Below are 14,064 nucleotides of genomic sequence, written 5' to 3'. Positions count from 1 at the left end.
GAACCTTCGGCACCCTTAAACACACGGACATGATCCAGAACACTCTCCCTGCAATACCGCTGTACTTTAAAGGTACTTCGAGCAGAGATATGCAGTGGTGTTCGGCCAATGCGCGTAATGCCTGCCTACACCATAACGCCTAGGCAGCACCGATGACATTCATAAGGATTCTGTGGTGTGTAAAGTGTTTCACCATATCTCTACGCTTCACTCGTCACAGTCACGCATGACTCGTCGGAGGACATCACTCTAGGCGGCTGTTGCTGACCCCAACCAACGTGGTTCCCACACCAACGGACTCATCCTTGTTGATGGCGTGATTGAAGTGGTATTCATTTAACAGGCTTCCAAGTACGCAAATCAGACTGTTTTAATCGCCGCGAAATGGTTCCGACAGTTACACATATACTGGTAGCGGCTTCAAGGTCTGCAGCAGGCTGCCTAGAAGTGAGACGTCCTTCCCTTTTCGCCACTAGAGCTACTTACCCTCTTGCGGTGCAGTGGTCCATCTACAACCACCGGCGTGACTTCACACAGCATTTCTACCTTCAGCGCTCTTTTATAACCATGAGGTGGCACTCCTCGACACCCCCATTATTGTGGCCACAGTAGTGACATTTTGTTCAGCTTCGAGTCGTGTAACTCAAATCAGGTCTTGCAGCACGGAATATCGCACTAACCGGTTCCACAACAGCCTTCGTCGAACACTGTTTTGCGTGAACTGTCGAACGCATACAGAGCATTAGTGGATAGGTTTCACTGCAGTTAACACATCCCGTCTTCTGTATTTTCTTTCACTAGCATTAGTTATGTGTTATTTGATACAAAGTCCTCCACAGGATGAAACATAACATCCATTTTGTAATTGTAAATAGTAGCTTCCTGTCTGGTAACAATATGTTCTTTAGCCAAGGAAGTTGTAAAAGTTTCTCACATACCCAAATCAGGGAACTTTACAAAATCGATAAGTTGGTTACTGATATCATCGTTCTGCGCTTCTCATTTGGAAGATAAATTCCTTACAGATCTTGATTCTATAATTGGGTATCAACCACAATAAACTGTATTATCGTTGTTCACAATAATATTGCTATTTGCTTTGTAATTTTCTCGCACACTGAAGTTATGATTGAATGCTAGATAATTACACATTTCCGCTTTGTTAAAAATCCCAAAATACTCTTGTATTTTATCCAGGTCTATGTCCTACCCCTCACATGCCACGCCTAGTTCAATATCAGATAATCTGCAGCACTGTGTCACATAGTCTAGACGCTGCACCATATTATTCCATATGAACACTCATGTGCAAGTAACACCAGAAGGGAATTTTTTTCAATATTCCTCGCACAGTCACATTGATGTTTCTGTGCAGGAGAAACGGTAGTTTCGCCTTTGTCCTGTCTCAGAGAGCTAAACTTTGAGAATTTATCATGTAAAGAACTGTTAAATACGCCAAACATTTTGTTTTGAACATTACAGACCATCCTTTCTCTAATTGTTCTTGGCTGACCAGTAGTTCAAATGATATGAATGCATGTTGTCTGTTCTTTCGTAGATGTCCTAAAGGAGAGGTACCACGCGGTATTCGCAGCTGTGATACAAATTATGTAAACCGAAGATGGATGGGAGAGAAAGGAAAGTAAAGGGAAGGATTTATTGCTTTCAGCCGCATTTGGACTTTATGCGGAATCAGCAGATACGAGTGAAAAATGTGTGCTAGAATGGGATTCGAACCCGGGTCCTCCTTCTCACTCAGCAGTTGCGTTAACCACTGTCATCTGAAAGCAGCAGTGTTGCCAAGTCACGCCCCCACTTAGCGCTACTAGTCCGCACTCCCTCTCCATGCCCACTGTACAAGCTTCTTTGAGATTTCCACAGGATGTCGAACGTAATTACGCATCTGTACTGAAGGTGGTGGATTCATTGCCCATCAAAATGAGTTAGCTATAGGTGGTAATATGGGTCGGCTCAGAGGGGTGCAGAGATAGTCCGCGCATTTGTGATAAACACTGCGTCCAAATGGAGCACTAGTTAACGTAACTGCCCAGTAAGCGGGAGATCCGAGGTCTGAATCCAAGTTCTGATGTAGCTGGCATCAATAGTTCCTTCCCGTTCCTTCATTTCTCCAGCCTCCTCCTTCAGTTTACGTATCACTAGTACAAAGCTGCCCTCTCTGACAGGAACATGATACATGTACAGTCCACATATCCGTAAAATGAGAAATAGGAGAAGAGCGAAATTGAACTGATCAATAGATTTCGACTTGTCTGAGGCCTTGCTGACGCAACATACGTACACATCTTATCACTGTCCCCTTGACATCACATACATGCAGTGAGAGGGGTCAGAAAGAGCCCAAATTTGTGTGATATCAAGAGGACATTGTGGGACGCAGAGAACAAGTAGGCAGCTCGGGGGTACGTACTGATTGGCAATTTCGTTATAATGGACAAGAAAATACTGGACCATGATTGGGGGAATTTAAATTCATGTGTCTTGGTTTATCTCTCTGACGCCTATTTCCATGAATGTGGTGTGGCGTAGGAGAGGTGAGGGGAGGGAGGTTGCAGGGGGAAGGGGATGTGATGTCATCATGTGTTTTTCCCTGCCCCTGTATGTAGGCAACTCAAGGCCCAGAATTCCCATCGCATCGCTATTCGCATCGGCTGATCATTTATTCCTGTTTTCGAGTACCAGGGCCTCTACTTCTCTATTGCCCATTCTTCGCAGAAAGAATGTCGGCCTGTTCGTTTTTCGTCATCCAGACTCTTTAACCAGACTGGGAGTGTCTGCAGCACCTAACCACTGTGTCAAAATGATGGTTCACTGTTGCTGTACACTTCCACTAATTCAGAATTCAGCATTATTCTCCTCAAAATACAGAGGACGAAGTACTGCATGATATTTTTGCTTTTAAAATGGACTGCGCTGTTTTATTTGAGCTGCTCTAACGTCGTGCTACAGTACTGTAACGCTAAGATTTCAATGTGTACCAGAACTGAAGTCATTCACTTCAAACAAGTAATTTTTTATGTAACTTCACTTTTTCGAGCTGATAATTAGTGCTTTATGATTATCTCTCGTATGAAAATCAGAAGCATGAAAAGTTAAGCATCTTTCTCCTCAGTCTGAAGTGCTACCAAAATTTGATAGTCCAAAATTGCAGTTCTTAGGTAAACGATTTCTCGGCTCCTACAGTTTATCGGCTCCGTGGACTATGGCGTTGTTCTTCTGACTTTTTCTCAGTGCTGTTGTCAAATATGTAGTTGTGTGGTACATAAAGGTGACACAAACGAGCAAAACAGCAAATGTTTTACAAACAGTAGTTTTTAAAGGCGCATACTCAAGTTTCGAAGCAATAGCTTTACTTTTCCTGGAGTTACTTCAATTTGTTGTTTATTTTCTTTAATCTGAAAATACGAACGTTTCCCTGAAGTTTATCAAGCAGGTCTGTGCTCACACGACAGCCGGCACGACTGACTCACCTTTCTGGGTAAGAGACTCGAGCAGCCGGTCGCCAGCGGCTGCCGTGGTCGCCTCGGTGCTGGTGCTTGCGGGTTCCTCTGCTGACGTCACGGGCGCCGCAGCCGCAGGTGCAGCCACGGCCAGCAGTAACAGGAGCAGCATCTGGAGGGCGCTGCACGTCGTGCGAGCAATTGGCGGCGGGCCACTGTCTCCACACATGGCTGTAGCATTTGTATAGGCACTGTACAACTAAACACCCAACACTTCACAGGAGCGACGCCCACTGACGATCATTAAAATTGCAACACCGTATAGTAACGCGAATAAAAGTTATGTACTTTGTTATACAGTATAGCAGGAGAATAACTGATAATATTTGTAGTTGATTTGGATACACGGTGTGGCACCTCTGGTAGCAACAACTGCCCAAAAGGGGCTGGGCATCGAACTCAGCAATGACAGCTCCCATACACGAATACGTCCGTCGTAATGTTGTACACGTAACTAGGGCTCGTCTGAAAAGATGATGTGGTGTCATCCCGTGTCCAGTGTTGTCACCTCTCTTCTGGAACGTCAAGGGAAGTTTAAGAATGATCGCTGTACTGACAATCGGTGGTGTTCCAGACGTCGTCACACTTCAGTTGCTGGAAACAAGTCCATTACCTCACTCAAGGTACGTTACTTTGATGTATACTCCTACGCAGCTGAATGAACAAATGGCTCTGAGCTCTCATGCGCTAGTAGAGTGGGGACATTGACACCCTGCATAGAGCTGAGAATGAGCACCTGAGCCCATTGATTGCATCTACACATGGCGGTCATGAGATCACATCCAAATATCGAGGAATCACTAACAACTGTGTCGATATGTAGCAGTTCTACCACGGTGGAAGCATACGCGATCTTACAAACTATCCATGTTCTAATGCGATTTCTGTATGACAACCTGGCTAAGTAATCATTTCTTATAGATTCCTGTACTTTTGACTCCTTTGTGCGATTATGCTGAAATGGTAATCGTTTACATATCCAAGCATCTAGTACTCTTCACGCCAATTCGACGTTTCATAATATTGCCATTTTAGTAATCATCAGTGTAAAATCATCGTCGCCTACACTACTGTCTCTTAGCAATAAGCACAACTGAAAATGAGGAAACAAACAGTTGACCCTTGTTGTGGAAAGAACAAATGTCATTGCTGTATGTATTGTGTTTTATTGTGATTACAATTGTAACGGTTGCATGGTTAATATAAAATTTAAAAAATGGGAATGAGCCTTTGGTGCCATTGGCCGGGAGGCCCTTACGGGGCAGGTCCGGCCGCCGTGGTGCAGGTCGTATTACATTCGACGCCACGTTTGGCGACCTGCGCGCCGGATGGGGATGAAGTGATGATGAAGACAACACAACACCCGGTCCCTGAGCGGTGAAAATCCCCGACCCAGCGGGGAAACCAACCCGGGCCCATAGGACGGCAATCCGTCACGCGCTGACCACTCAGCTATCGGGGTGGACAATATGAAATAAAATTACACATTCGCGTGGCTGCCTCGATACTTTTGTTTCTATCTCACCAGCATTTTCAAGCAGATGTAGACTTTTTCCAGTTATTCGGGATGAATGCATTTAGAGGTTTAAGGGTAAAATGTAAGTCCACCGTGGTTGAAGGTCTCCAGACTATCACTAGCCAACTTTTAATACACCTTATTCCCTATAAAAATGAAACTTAAGTGTGTATCCAGTGGATCTGCATCTTAAAAATATTTACCTTTGTTAACTGCTCATAAGAAAATATGGAATTTGCGACTTATTCGGTCTGACAAAATACAAGTCATATCGTAAGAGAACTGGTTACAAATTAGGTTGCCAATGTGTAACTGGCATACCAGCATACATAACATCTAAATTAAGGGCTAGTCTTTTGTAGGAAAATAGCTCCAGTAAACAGTAAACCTATTGCAGGTCCAAGGTCGAGTCTGGAAAGGAGACAGAATCTAGAGAAGGTCATTTACCAAAAAAGTTGTGAGACGGTAGGTGTCCCAGTCCTTGAATACGATTTTTATTCTTTGCCCATTATTAATATTATTGTCAGTTCTACACATACATACTGGTCAGTAGGACCTTTCATTAAAGTCAGAAATGCTTCTTACAGTAATACCCTTATTGCTATAAATAACATTCAATCTTCATCTCTTAATAGAATACTATCAACGGCCTTCAGTCGCTTATAACAGGTAATTCTCAAAACAGAACCACAGTAACCTATTTATTTGTTGTTACACTTTCGCACAATTACTTCAGTATTGTTGTCCTACTTAGCATATTCATTGTCTTTTGGAAAATTACACGTTTTATCTGCAACGAACAACATAGCTTTATTTTTGCCGTACTGCCAGTGTATTTCACACGACTTTGTGAAAGTTCTTAATTTCATGCAATTCATGCGTGTAGGCCATCTACTGTCCCATTCACATCTACGTAGAGTCATCGGGAACTGAATCGTACTGCCGTGTTATATTGTAAATACCCAGCACCAAATTTTATTTGAATCCTACTACATTCTTCAACGTTGCATGATAATAAAAACATAGATGCATTTGCTGTAGTCGTCGCTCCGATTAAAGCAGTGGACAGTTCTTGGTTCATAAACAAGAAATACAAGAATTGATTCGCCGCTTCCACTGCAGTATTAGAGCAGTCACCCATTTACTCGGGAAACGGTTGTTTTATCTAGGATTGCTTCCCCAAGCGACCTGTGTCCGTGGACGTTGATTCCTATCCACAAATCTTTATTTAAGATGGTATACATTACATTTATGAGTGCTGGTCGCTGTGGCCAAGCGGTTCTAGACGCTTCAGTCCGGAATCGCGCTGCTGCTACGGACGCAGGTTCGAATCCTGCCTCGGGCATGGATGTGTGTGATGTCCTTAGGTTAGTTAGGTTTAAGTAATTCTGAAGCATTTGAACCATTTGAACACTTCTGAGTCAACATTTGCGAGCGACTTTCCCTGCTATCTACATCTACATGATTACCCTGCAATTCACAATTAAGTGCCTGGTAGAGTGTTCACCGAAGCTATTTTTCTACCGTTCCATTCTCGATCTGCGTGCTGCAATCTTTCTGTGAAAACTCTGATTTCTTTTATTTTGCTATGATGACAGTTCCCCCCTATGAAGGTGGGTCCCAAAAAAATATATTCACACTCGGAGGAGAAAGTTAGTAATGGAATTTTCATGAGAATATCCTTACGCAGCGAAAAACGCCTTTTCTCTAATGAGTGCCACCACAATTCACGTATTAGGTCCGTCGCGCTCTTTCCCCTATTTCGCGACAGTACAAAACGAACTGCCCCTCTTTGAACTTTTTCGATGCTCTCCGTCGATCCATCCCATACCACACAGGACGCACAAGCGTAGTGTAGAAAGTCTCTTTGACGGATCTATTGCATTTTCTCAGTGTTCTGCCAATAAATCATAGCCTTTGGTTTTATTTATCCACAACGTTATCTATGTGATCGTTCCAGCTTAAGTTATTCGTAACTGTAATCCTTAAGTAATTAGTTGAATTTACAGGCTTCATATCTCTGAGATTTATCTAGTAACCGAAATTAAGCATATTCGTTTTGTTATTTATTTGCATGACTTCACACTTTTCATTATCCAGAGTGTATCTTTTCGCCCCAAACATATGTCTTTTTTAAGTCGTCTTGAAATTTGTTTTGATCATCTGATGACTACTAAAGACGGTAAATGACAGTATAATCTGCAAACAATCTAAGAGTGCTATTCTGATTGCCTCCTAAATCGTTTATGTAGATCAGGAATAGCAGAAGGCCTATAACACTTCATTGTGGAACGCCAGATATTACTTCTGCTTCATTCGATGACTTTCCCTCAGTTACTACGAACGGTAACTGTTTTGACAGAAAATCACGAATCCAGTGGCACAACTGAGACTAGACTCCATAGGAACGCAATATGATTAGAATTCGCTTGTGAGGTACGGTATCAAAAGCTTCTGGAAATGTAAAAATATGGAATCAATTTGACATCCTCTGTCAATAACACTCATTATTTCTTGATAATAACTAGCTAGTTGTGTTTCAAAAAAGAACGATACTTTCTGAATCTTTGTTGGCTGTTAGTCAATAAATCGTTTACTTCGAAATAGCTCATAATGTTCAAAAGCAGTATGTTCCAAAATCCTACTGCCAATCGACATTAGCGATATGGATTACTCTTACTTCCATTTTTGGGCACTGGTGTGACTTCTGCAACTTAGGTATGGATCTTTCAACGAGCAATCGCTTGGTATAATTGCTATATGCTAAGTACGGAGCTATTGTATCAGCATGCTCTGAGAGGAAACTGACTGGTATACAATCTGGACCGGAGGCCTTGCCTTTATTAAGTGAGTTGTGCTCCTTTGTACTCCGAAGATGTCTATTTTTAAGTTACTCGTGCTGGCAGTTGTTCTTGGTTCGAATTCTGGAATATTTACTCCGCCTTCTTTGTCGAAGAAATTTCGGGAAAACATAATTACTAATTCTCCTTCAGTGACACTGTCATGAGTAACGTCACCAGTGTTATCGACCAGTGGTGGTACAGATTGTGTTTTGTCGCTGGTGTACTTTATATGGTGTAATCTTTTACTTTATATGGTGTAATCTTTTCGGAGTTTCTTACGGATTTCCAGACAGAGTTTCGTTATAGAAAATATTAAAATCATCTCGCATTGAAGTCTGCGCTACATTTCGAGCTTCTGTGAAACTTCGCGTTCTTTTAAATTTGGTAGGCCATTTTTCGGTGCTTTTGCAACAGTATTCTATCCTCTTTACTATACCAAGGGGGATTCCAACGTAGTTTCTGAGTGCGCTAAGTCGCATAACGTGATAGTTGATATCACTGATCTGCTAAGGTCACCATGTTTTTTGACTGCATGACTTACAATGCCATTGAAGCATACCCTCTACAAAATAAGCACACAAATTTCTCATCATGTTTCGGATACTGGTGTCAGCCACAGTACATGCTCAAAGAGAAGGCCATACCTCAGTTGTCGCTTCCTGCCCGCCTTTCATCGTTTCCTGATGGTGTTTTACCTGCCTCCTAGAGTGTAAATAAGTATTACACCTGCAAGATGTCTCATCTTTCGCTCCTTCAAGATTACAGTTTCGTGCAACAACGTCATACCATCGCTTAAAATTATACGTATCAGTTTTGTTTTACGTTTATCTAAGCAATTAAATGTCGTAAAACCATTCATTGAAGACTACAAATTCTGTCCAGCTTTTCATTCGTTCTTCTCAATATAGATTTTCTGCGCTGTTTTGTTGCTGTCTAAGCCTTAGCACAGGAACCAGAATGTCGTGACTGTTCAGTTCGTAAGAAAAAAGAAAATCCAGGAAAGCAGCAATCCGTTCAATTTTGTGGTTGTCAGGTGTTAATTCGTTAATCACAGTTTCATGCAAAACATTCGGAGGAATCTTTAGAAAGTCTTTCGACGATTTAAATATAGTGAAACGCAGGTATTGATGATATTTTTCGTTATTTTTCTGTACAAAATCCTTATTGACTACACATGGACGCCTACATTCGTAATCTTCATGTGCATTCGTCAATGTAATCGCGAACAAACGATACCACTCACGCACAACAGTTTCATTCATTACATTTGATCCGTATAAACCACAAAATTCACGATAAATGTCAACCACTTTAAGAATTTTTTCCAATAAATACTATAGTGCAGAGCAGATTTCACATTTGGTGAGATTTTCAGTTGCAGTGCTCATTTTGAACGGTCACTGTAGTCGGACGAAAGCTACACGGCTTTCTCGCCGTCGTAACTCTAACAAGGGAATGGTCCAACCTGACATGACGAAACACGCCCTGAAATTTTTTGTATAGGAAGAATACACCGAAAGAAAGACCGTGTCAAAACCTTAACTGTTAAGATGAACAACAATTTTTTTCAAAAAAAAATGTTGAAAACTGCCAAATTCGTAACTCGCCACGTGCTTGGAGCCGTCTACAGCACTACCGGAACTGTAGCGGACTGTGCGTGCACAATATTGCAGGTGCATTCCTGGGTTGACGACGTATCGGTAAACAGATGGCACGACTCGACATGATCGTAATTTGTAAAGCAAATTTCAGTTTTCGTTGACAGTTTCTCTGAAACAATTGTCTGCAGTTACTGTTCACTCAAATCTGTAACTTATTTAATGTTCATAATAATTAACAGTTCCTTTTGTCGTAGTGTAAGTGTTAATAATGAAGATAAAACTGAAATAATACTCATTGTGTTTAACGATTAACGTTAAGCAATGTACAAACCCGGTTTTGCCTCTTAAAATCTGATCGTGAATGTATAAATGGAAGAAAGTCTTCCACAAACTAATAAATATGGTCCAAAATGGAACTCGCAAAACTGTATAAGAAAAACTGTCCAAAAGATTTACTGTACAGTATGACAACTGTCCCGTTTCCCCATTAATAACCAACATAAACCCCTAAACTTGAATAAATATTGTGAACAACAGTTCGTCAGACGAGTCTTCCAGCTGTTCGTGAGAGGCAATGCAGCGTTACAGATGGTGATTTACGAGAGTGAGTCCTACAAATCACAACTAAGATCAAAATTGCTCATTTCAAAGTTCTCCCGACATGGTTAAGCTGTTTCAAGAACTTATACCATATATGAAGTTAAAAAACAACGAAGTTTATTTCAAATAGAAGTGTAGAGGAGGCGCCATTCAATCATAGCTGACATGAAGACGAAGCTTGGTGTTATCGCCACATATGCTCTGTCCAACGCCGATCAGTCAGGTTTCGTGAAAGTAGTGCGAGCAAACGGCGCTTTATCATTTCGAGGCCAACGAAAACAGGATCTGTTGCGCAATCGATTTATGTTATGATACATTCATATACAGCAAAAACAATGATAACTATGAGTGGATTACTGTATCCGCAGCTTTATATGTGTCTTCAGGGATACCCCAAAGCATATTAGGACCGAAAATAAGAAAGTACTGTTTAGTGGAACTACCCTTATCATCGATGTATCAAAATCTTGGAAAATGGAATTGATGGTTTACAAACAGCTGGTTTGAATCATACTCGAAAAACGGAATGCAAAATATTGCGCTGAATAATTCATACATGTTGGAAAGATACAAAATTTCAGTGACTGGAGTAAAAAAAAAGGTCACAAATGGAGTCTCTCAGGGTTCAATTTTGGATCCACTGCTATTCCTTATGTATGTGATGACCTTACACTTGACATTCAACTAGGAAAATTGGTACTTATTGCAGACCTTATCAGTGTTATAATAAATCTCATTAGAAAGAAAGCAGTAGAAGAATTAGTAAATAATATTTTCCAAAGAATTATTAAGCGATTCTCTGAAAATGAACTCTCTCCCCTTCCCCCTCAAACTTTGAAAAAACGCACTAATTTGTAGAACAAATAGCCCCCACCCCCCATGAACCACGGACCTTGTCTTTAGCGAGGAGGTTTGCATGCCTCTGTCATACAGATAGCCGTACTGTGTGTGGAATCACAATGGAGGGTTTGTCTGTTGAGATACCAGGCAAACGTGTGGTTATTGAAGAGGTGCTACAGCCTTTTCAGTAGTTGAAGGGGTGACAGTCTGGATGATTGAGTGATCTGGACTTCTAACATCAACCAAAACTGTCTTATTGTGCTGGTACTGCAAACATCTGGAACTGTAACATTTCCCGAGGCAATGGAGCTATATTGTATGGTTAAGTGATGATGGCATGTTTTGAGTAAAATATTCCGGAGGTAAAATAGTCCCCCATTCGGATCTCAGGGCGCGAACTACTCAGGAAGACGTCGTTAGCAAGAGAAACAAAACTGGCGTTCTACAGATCGGAGTGCGGAATGTCAGATCACTTAATCGGGTAGGCAGGTTAGAAAATTTTAAAAAATGGAAATGAATAGGTTAAAGATGGATACAGTGGGAATTAGTGAAGTTCGGTGGCAGGAGAAGCAGGACTTGTGCTCAGGTGAATACAGAGTTATGAATACAAAATCAAATAGAAGTAATACAGAATTAGGTATATCAATGATAAAAAAGTAGGAACGTGGATAAACTACTATGAACAGCGTAGTGACCGCATTATTTTAGTCAAGACAGACACGATGCCCACACCCACCACAGTAATATAAATTTGTATGCCAACTAGCTCCGCAGATGAGTGGGAGATTGAGGCAATGTAGGATGAGATAAAAGAAATTATTCAGATAATTAAGGGAGACGAAACTTTAATTGTTATGGGGGACTGGAATTCGGTAGCAGGAAAAGGAAGAAGTGAATATGGACTTGGGGAAAGGAATGTAAGAGGAAGCCGCATGGTAGAATTTTACACAGAGCATAATTTAGTCATTGGTTGGTTTAGGAGAAGGTTGTATGCGTGGAAGAGTTCTGGAGATAATGGAAGGTTTCAGATTGAATTTATAATACTTACACAGAGATTTAGGAACCAGATTTTAAACTGTAAGACATTTCCAGGGACAGATGTGGAGTCTGGCCACAACTTATTGCTTATGAACTGCAGACTAAAACTGAAGTACCTACAAAAAGGAATGAATTTGAGGACATGTCACCTGGATAAACTGATAGAACCAGAGCTTGTATAGGGTTTCAGAGGGATCATTGGGGAACCATTGATAAGAACGGGGGAAAGGAATACAGTAGAAAATGAACAGGTAGTTTTCAGAGATGAAATAGTGAAGGCAGCAGAGGATCAAGTAGGTAAAAGGACGAGGGCTAATACAGATCCTTGGGTAACACAAGAGATATTGAATTTAATCGATGAAAGGAGAAAACAAAAAAATTAAATAAATGGAGCAGGGGACACGGGATAGAAAATCTCTACGATGAGATGCAAAATGGCTAAGCAGGAATGACTAAAGGACAAATGTAAGGATGTAGAAATCATACATCACTAGGGGTAAGATAGACACTGTCTACAGGAAAATTAAAGAGAGTATTCGAGAGAAGAGAACATCTTTATGAATATCAAGAACTCAGACAGAAAACCAGTTCTAAGCAAAGAAGGAAAAATAGAAAGGTGAAAGTAGTATATAGATGGTCTGTACAAGGGAGATGTAATTATGGACTATATCGTGGAAATGAAAGAGGAAGTAGAGGAAAATGACAAGGGAGATATAGTACTACGTGAAGAATTTGACAAAACACTGAAAGACTTAAGTCGAAAAAAGGCCCCTGGCATAGACAACATTCCGTTAGAGCTGTTGATAGCCTTGGGAGAGCCAGTCATGACAAAACTCCTTCACCTGGCGAGCAAGATGTATGACACAGGCGAAATATCCTCAAACTTCAAGTAGAATGCAATAGTTACAATTGCAACGAAATCTGGTGCCGACAGGTGCGAAAATAACCAAACCATTAGTTTAAAAAATCACGGCTGCAAAATACTAACAGTAATCCTTTACAGAAAACTGAAAAAACTGGTAAAAGCCGACCTCGAGGAAGATCAGTATGGATTACGGAGAAATGTAGGAACACGCTAAGCAATATTGGTCCCACGACTTCTCATAAAAGATTAGGCAAAGGGGAACCTTCGTTTCTAGCATTTGTAGCCTTAGAGAAAGCTTTTGCCAAGTTGACTGGAACACTCTCTTTCAAATTCTGAAGGTGGCAGGGAGCGAAAGGGTATTTACAATCTGTGCGGAAATCAGATGGCAGTTATAAGATTCGAGGGGCAGGAAAGGAAAGCAGTGCTTGAGAAGGGAGAGAGACAGAATTGTAGCCTATCTCCGATGTTATTAAATCTGTATACTGAGCAAGCAGTAAAGGAAACAAAAGAAAAATTTGGAGTAGGAATTAAAGTTCAAGGAGAAGAAACAAAAACTTTGAGGTTTGCCGATCATATTTTAATTCTGTCAGAGTCAGTGAAGGACTTGGAAGCTCAGTTGAACAGAATGGACAGTATCTTGAAAGGAAGGTATAAGATGAACACCCACAAAGGCAAGACAAAGATAATGGAATGTAATCTAATTAAATGGGACTATGCTGACGGAAGGAGATTAGGAAATGAGACACTTAACGTAGCAAATGGGTTTTGCTGTTTGGGGAGTAGAATAGCTGATGATGGTCGAAGTAGAGAGGATATAAAATGTAGACTGGCAATGGCAAGGAAAGCGTTTCTGAAGAAGAGAAATTTGTTAACATCGAATATAGATTTGAGTCAGGAAGCCCTTTCTGAAAATATTTGGGTGGAGTGTAGCCATGTATGGAAGTGAAACATTTACAATAAATGGTTTAGACAAGAAGAGAATAGAAGCTTATGAAAGAGGGAGGCCAAGAGATGCAGATTCAGTAAGCAGATTCGGAAGTATGGAGGTAGTAGTAGTTACTAGGAGATGGAGAGATAGAGCAGCATAGAGAGTTGCATCAAACCACTGTTTGGACTGAAAGCCACAAGAGAACAAAAACAAATACTCTTATCAACAACTGGTGTACCACTTGAGCAGGAGTCATTAAGAGGGTAGAACGCTTCAAATATTTGGGTTTACATATTGATGCAACCCTGAACTGGA

At 41.0% G+C, this 14,064-nt stretch overlaps 1 protein-coding gene across 2 annotated transcripts in view; it reads right to left on the bottom strand.

Annotated features, from left to right (window-relative positions):
• LOC126303359 (uncharacterized) overlaps nt 1-14,064 on the bottom strand; it is a 36,302-nt gene that overhangs the window by 8,705 nt on the left and 13,533 nt on the right. For both annotated transcript variants that reach the window (XM_049991786.1, XM_049991788.1), the window contains exon 2: nt 3,489-3,689. In XM_049991786.1, coding sequence (XP_049847743.1) covers nt 3,489-3,687 — 199 coding nt within the window. In that variant the 5' untranslated portion in view covers nt 3,688-3,689. The remainder of the gene's footprint in view (nt 1-3,488; nt 3,690-14,064) is intronic.

Source organism: Schistocerca gregaria, chromosome 1 (assembly GCF_023897955.1).
Source record: "Schistocerca gregaria isolate iqSchGreg1 chromosome 1, iqSchGreg1.2, whole genome shotgun sequence".
NCBI classification, from domain to species: Eukaryota; Metazoa; Arthropoda; class Insecta; order Orthoptera; family Acrididae; genus Schistocerca; species Schistocerca gregaria.
Note: the sequence above shows the minus strand (reverse complement) of the source record. Positions and strands in the feature narration are given on the sequence as shown.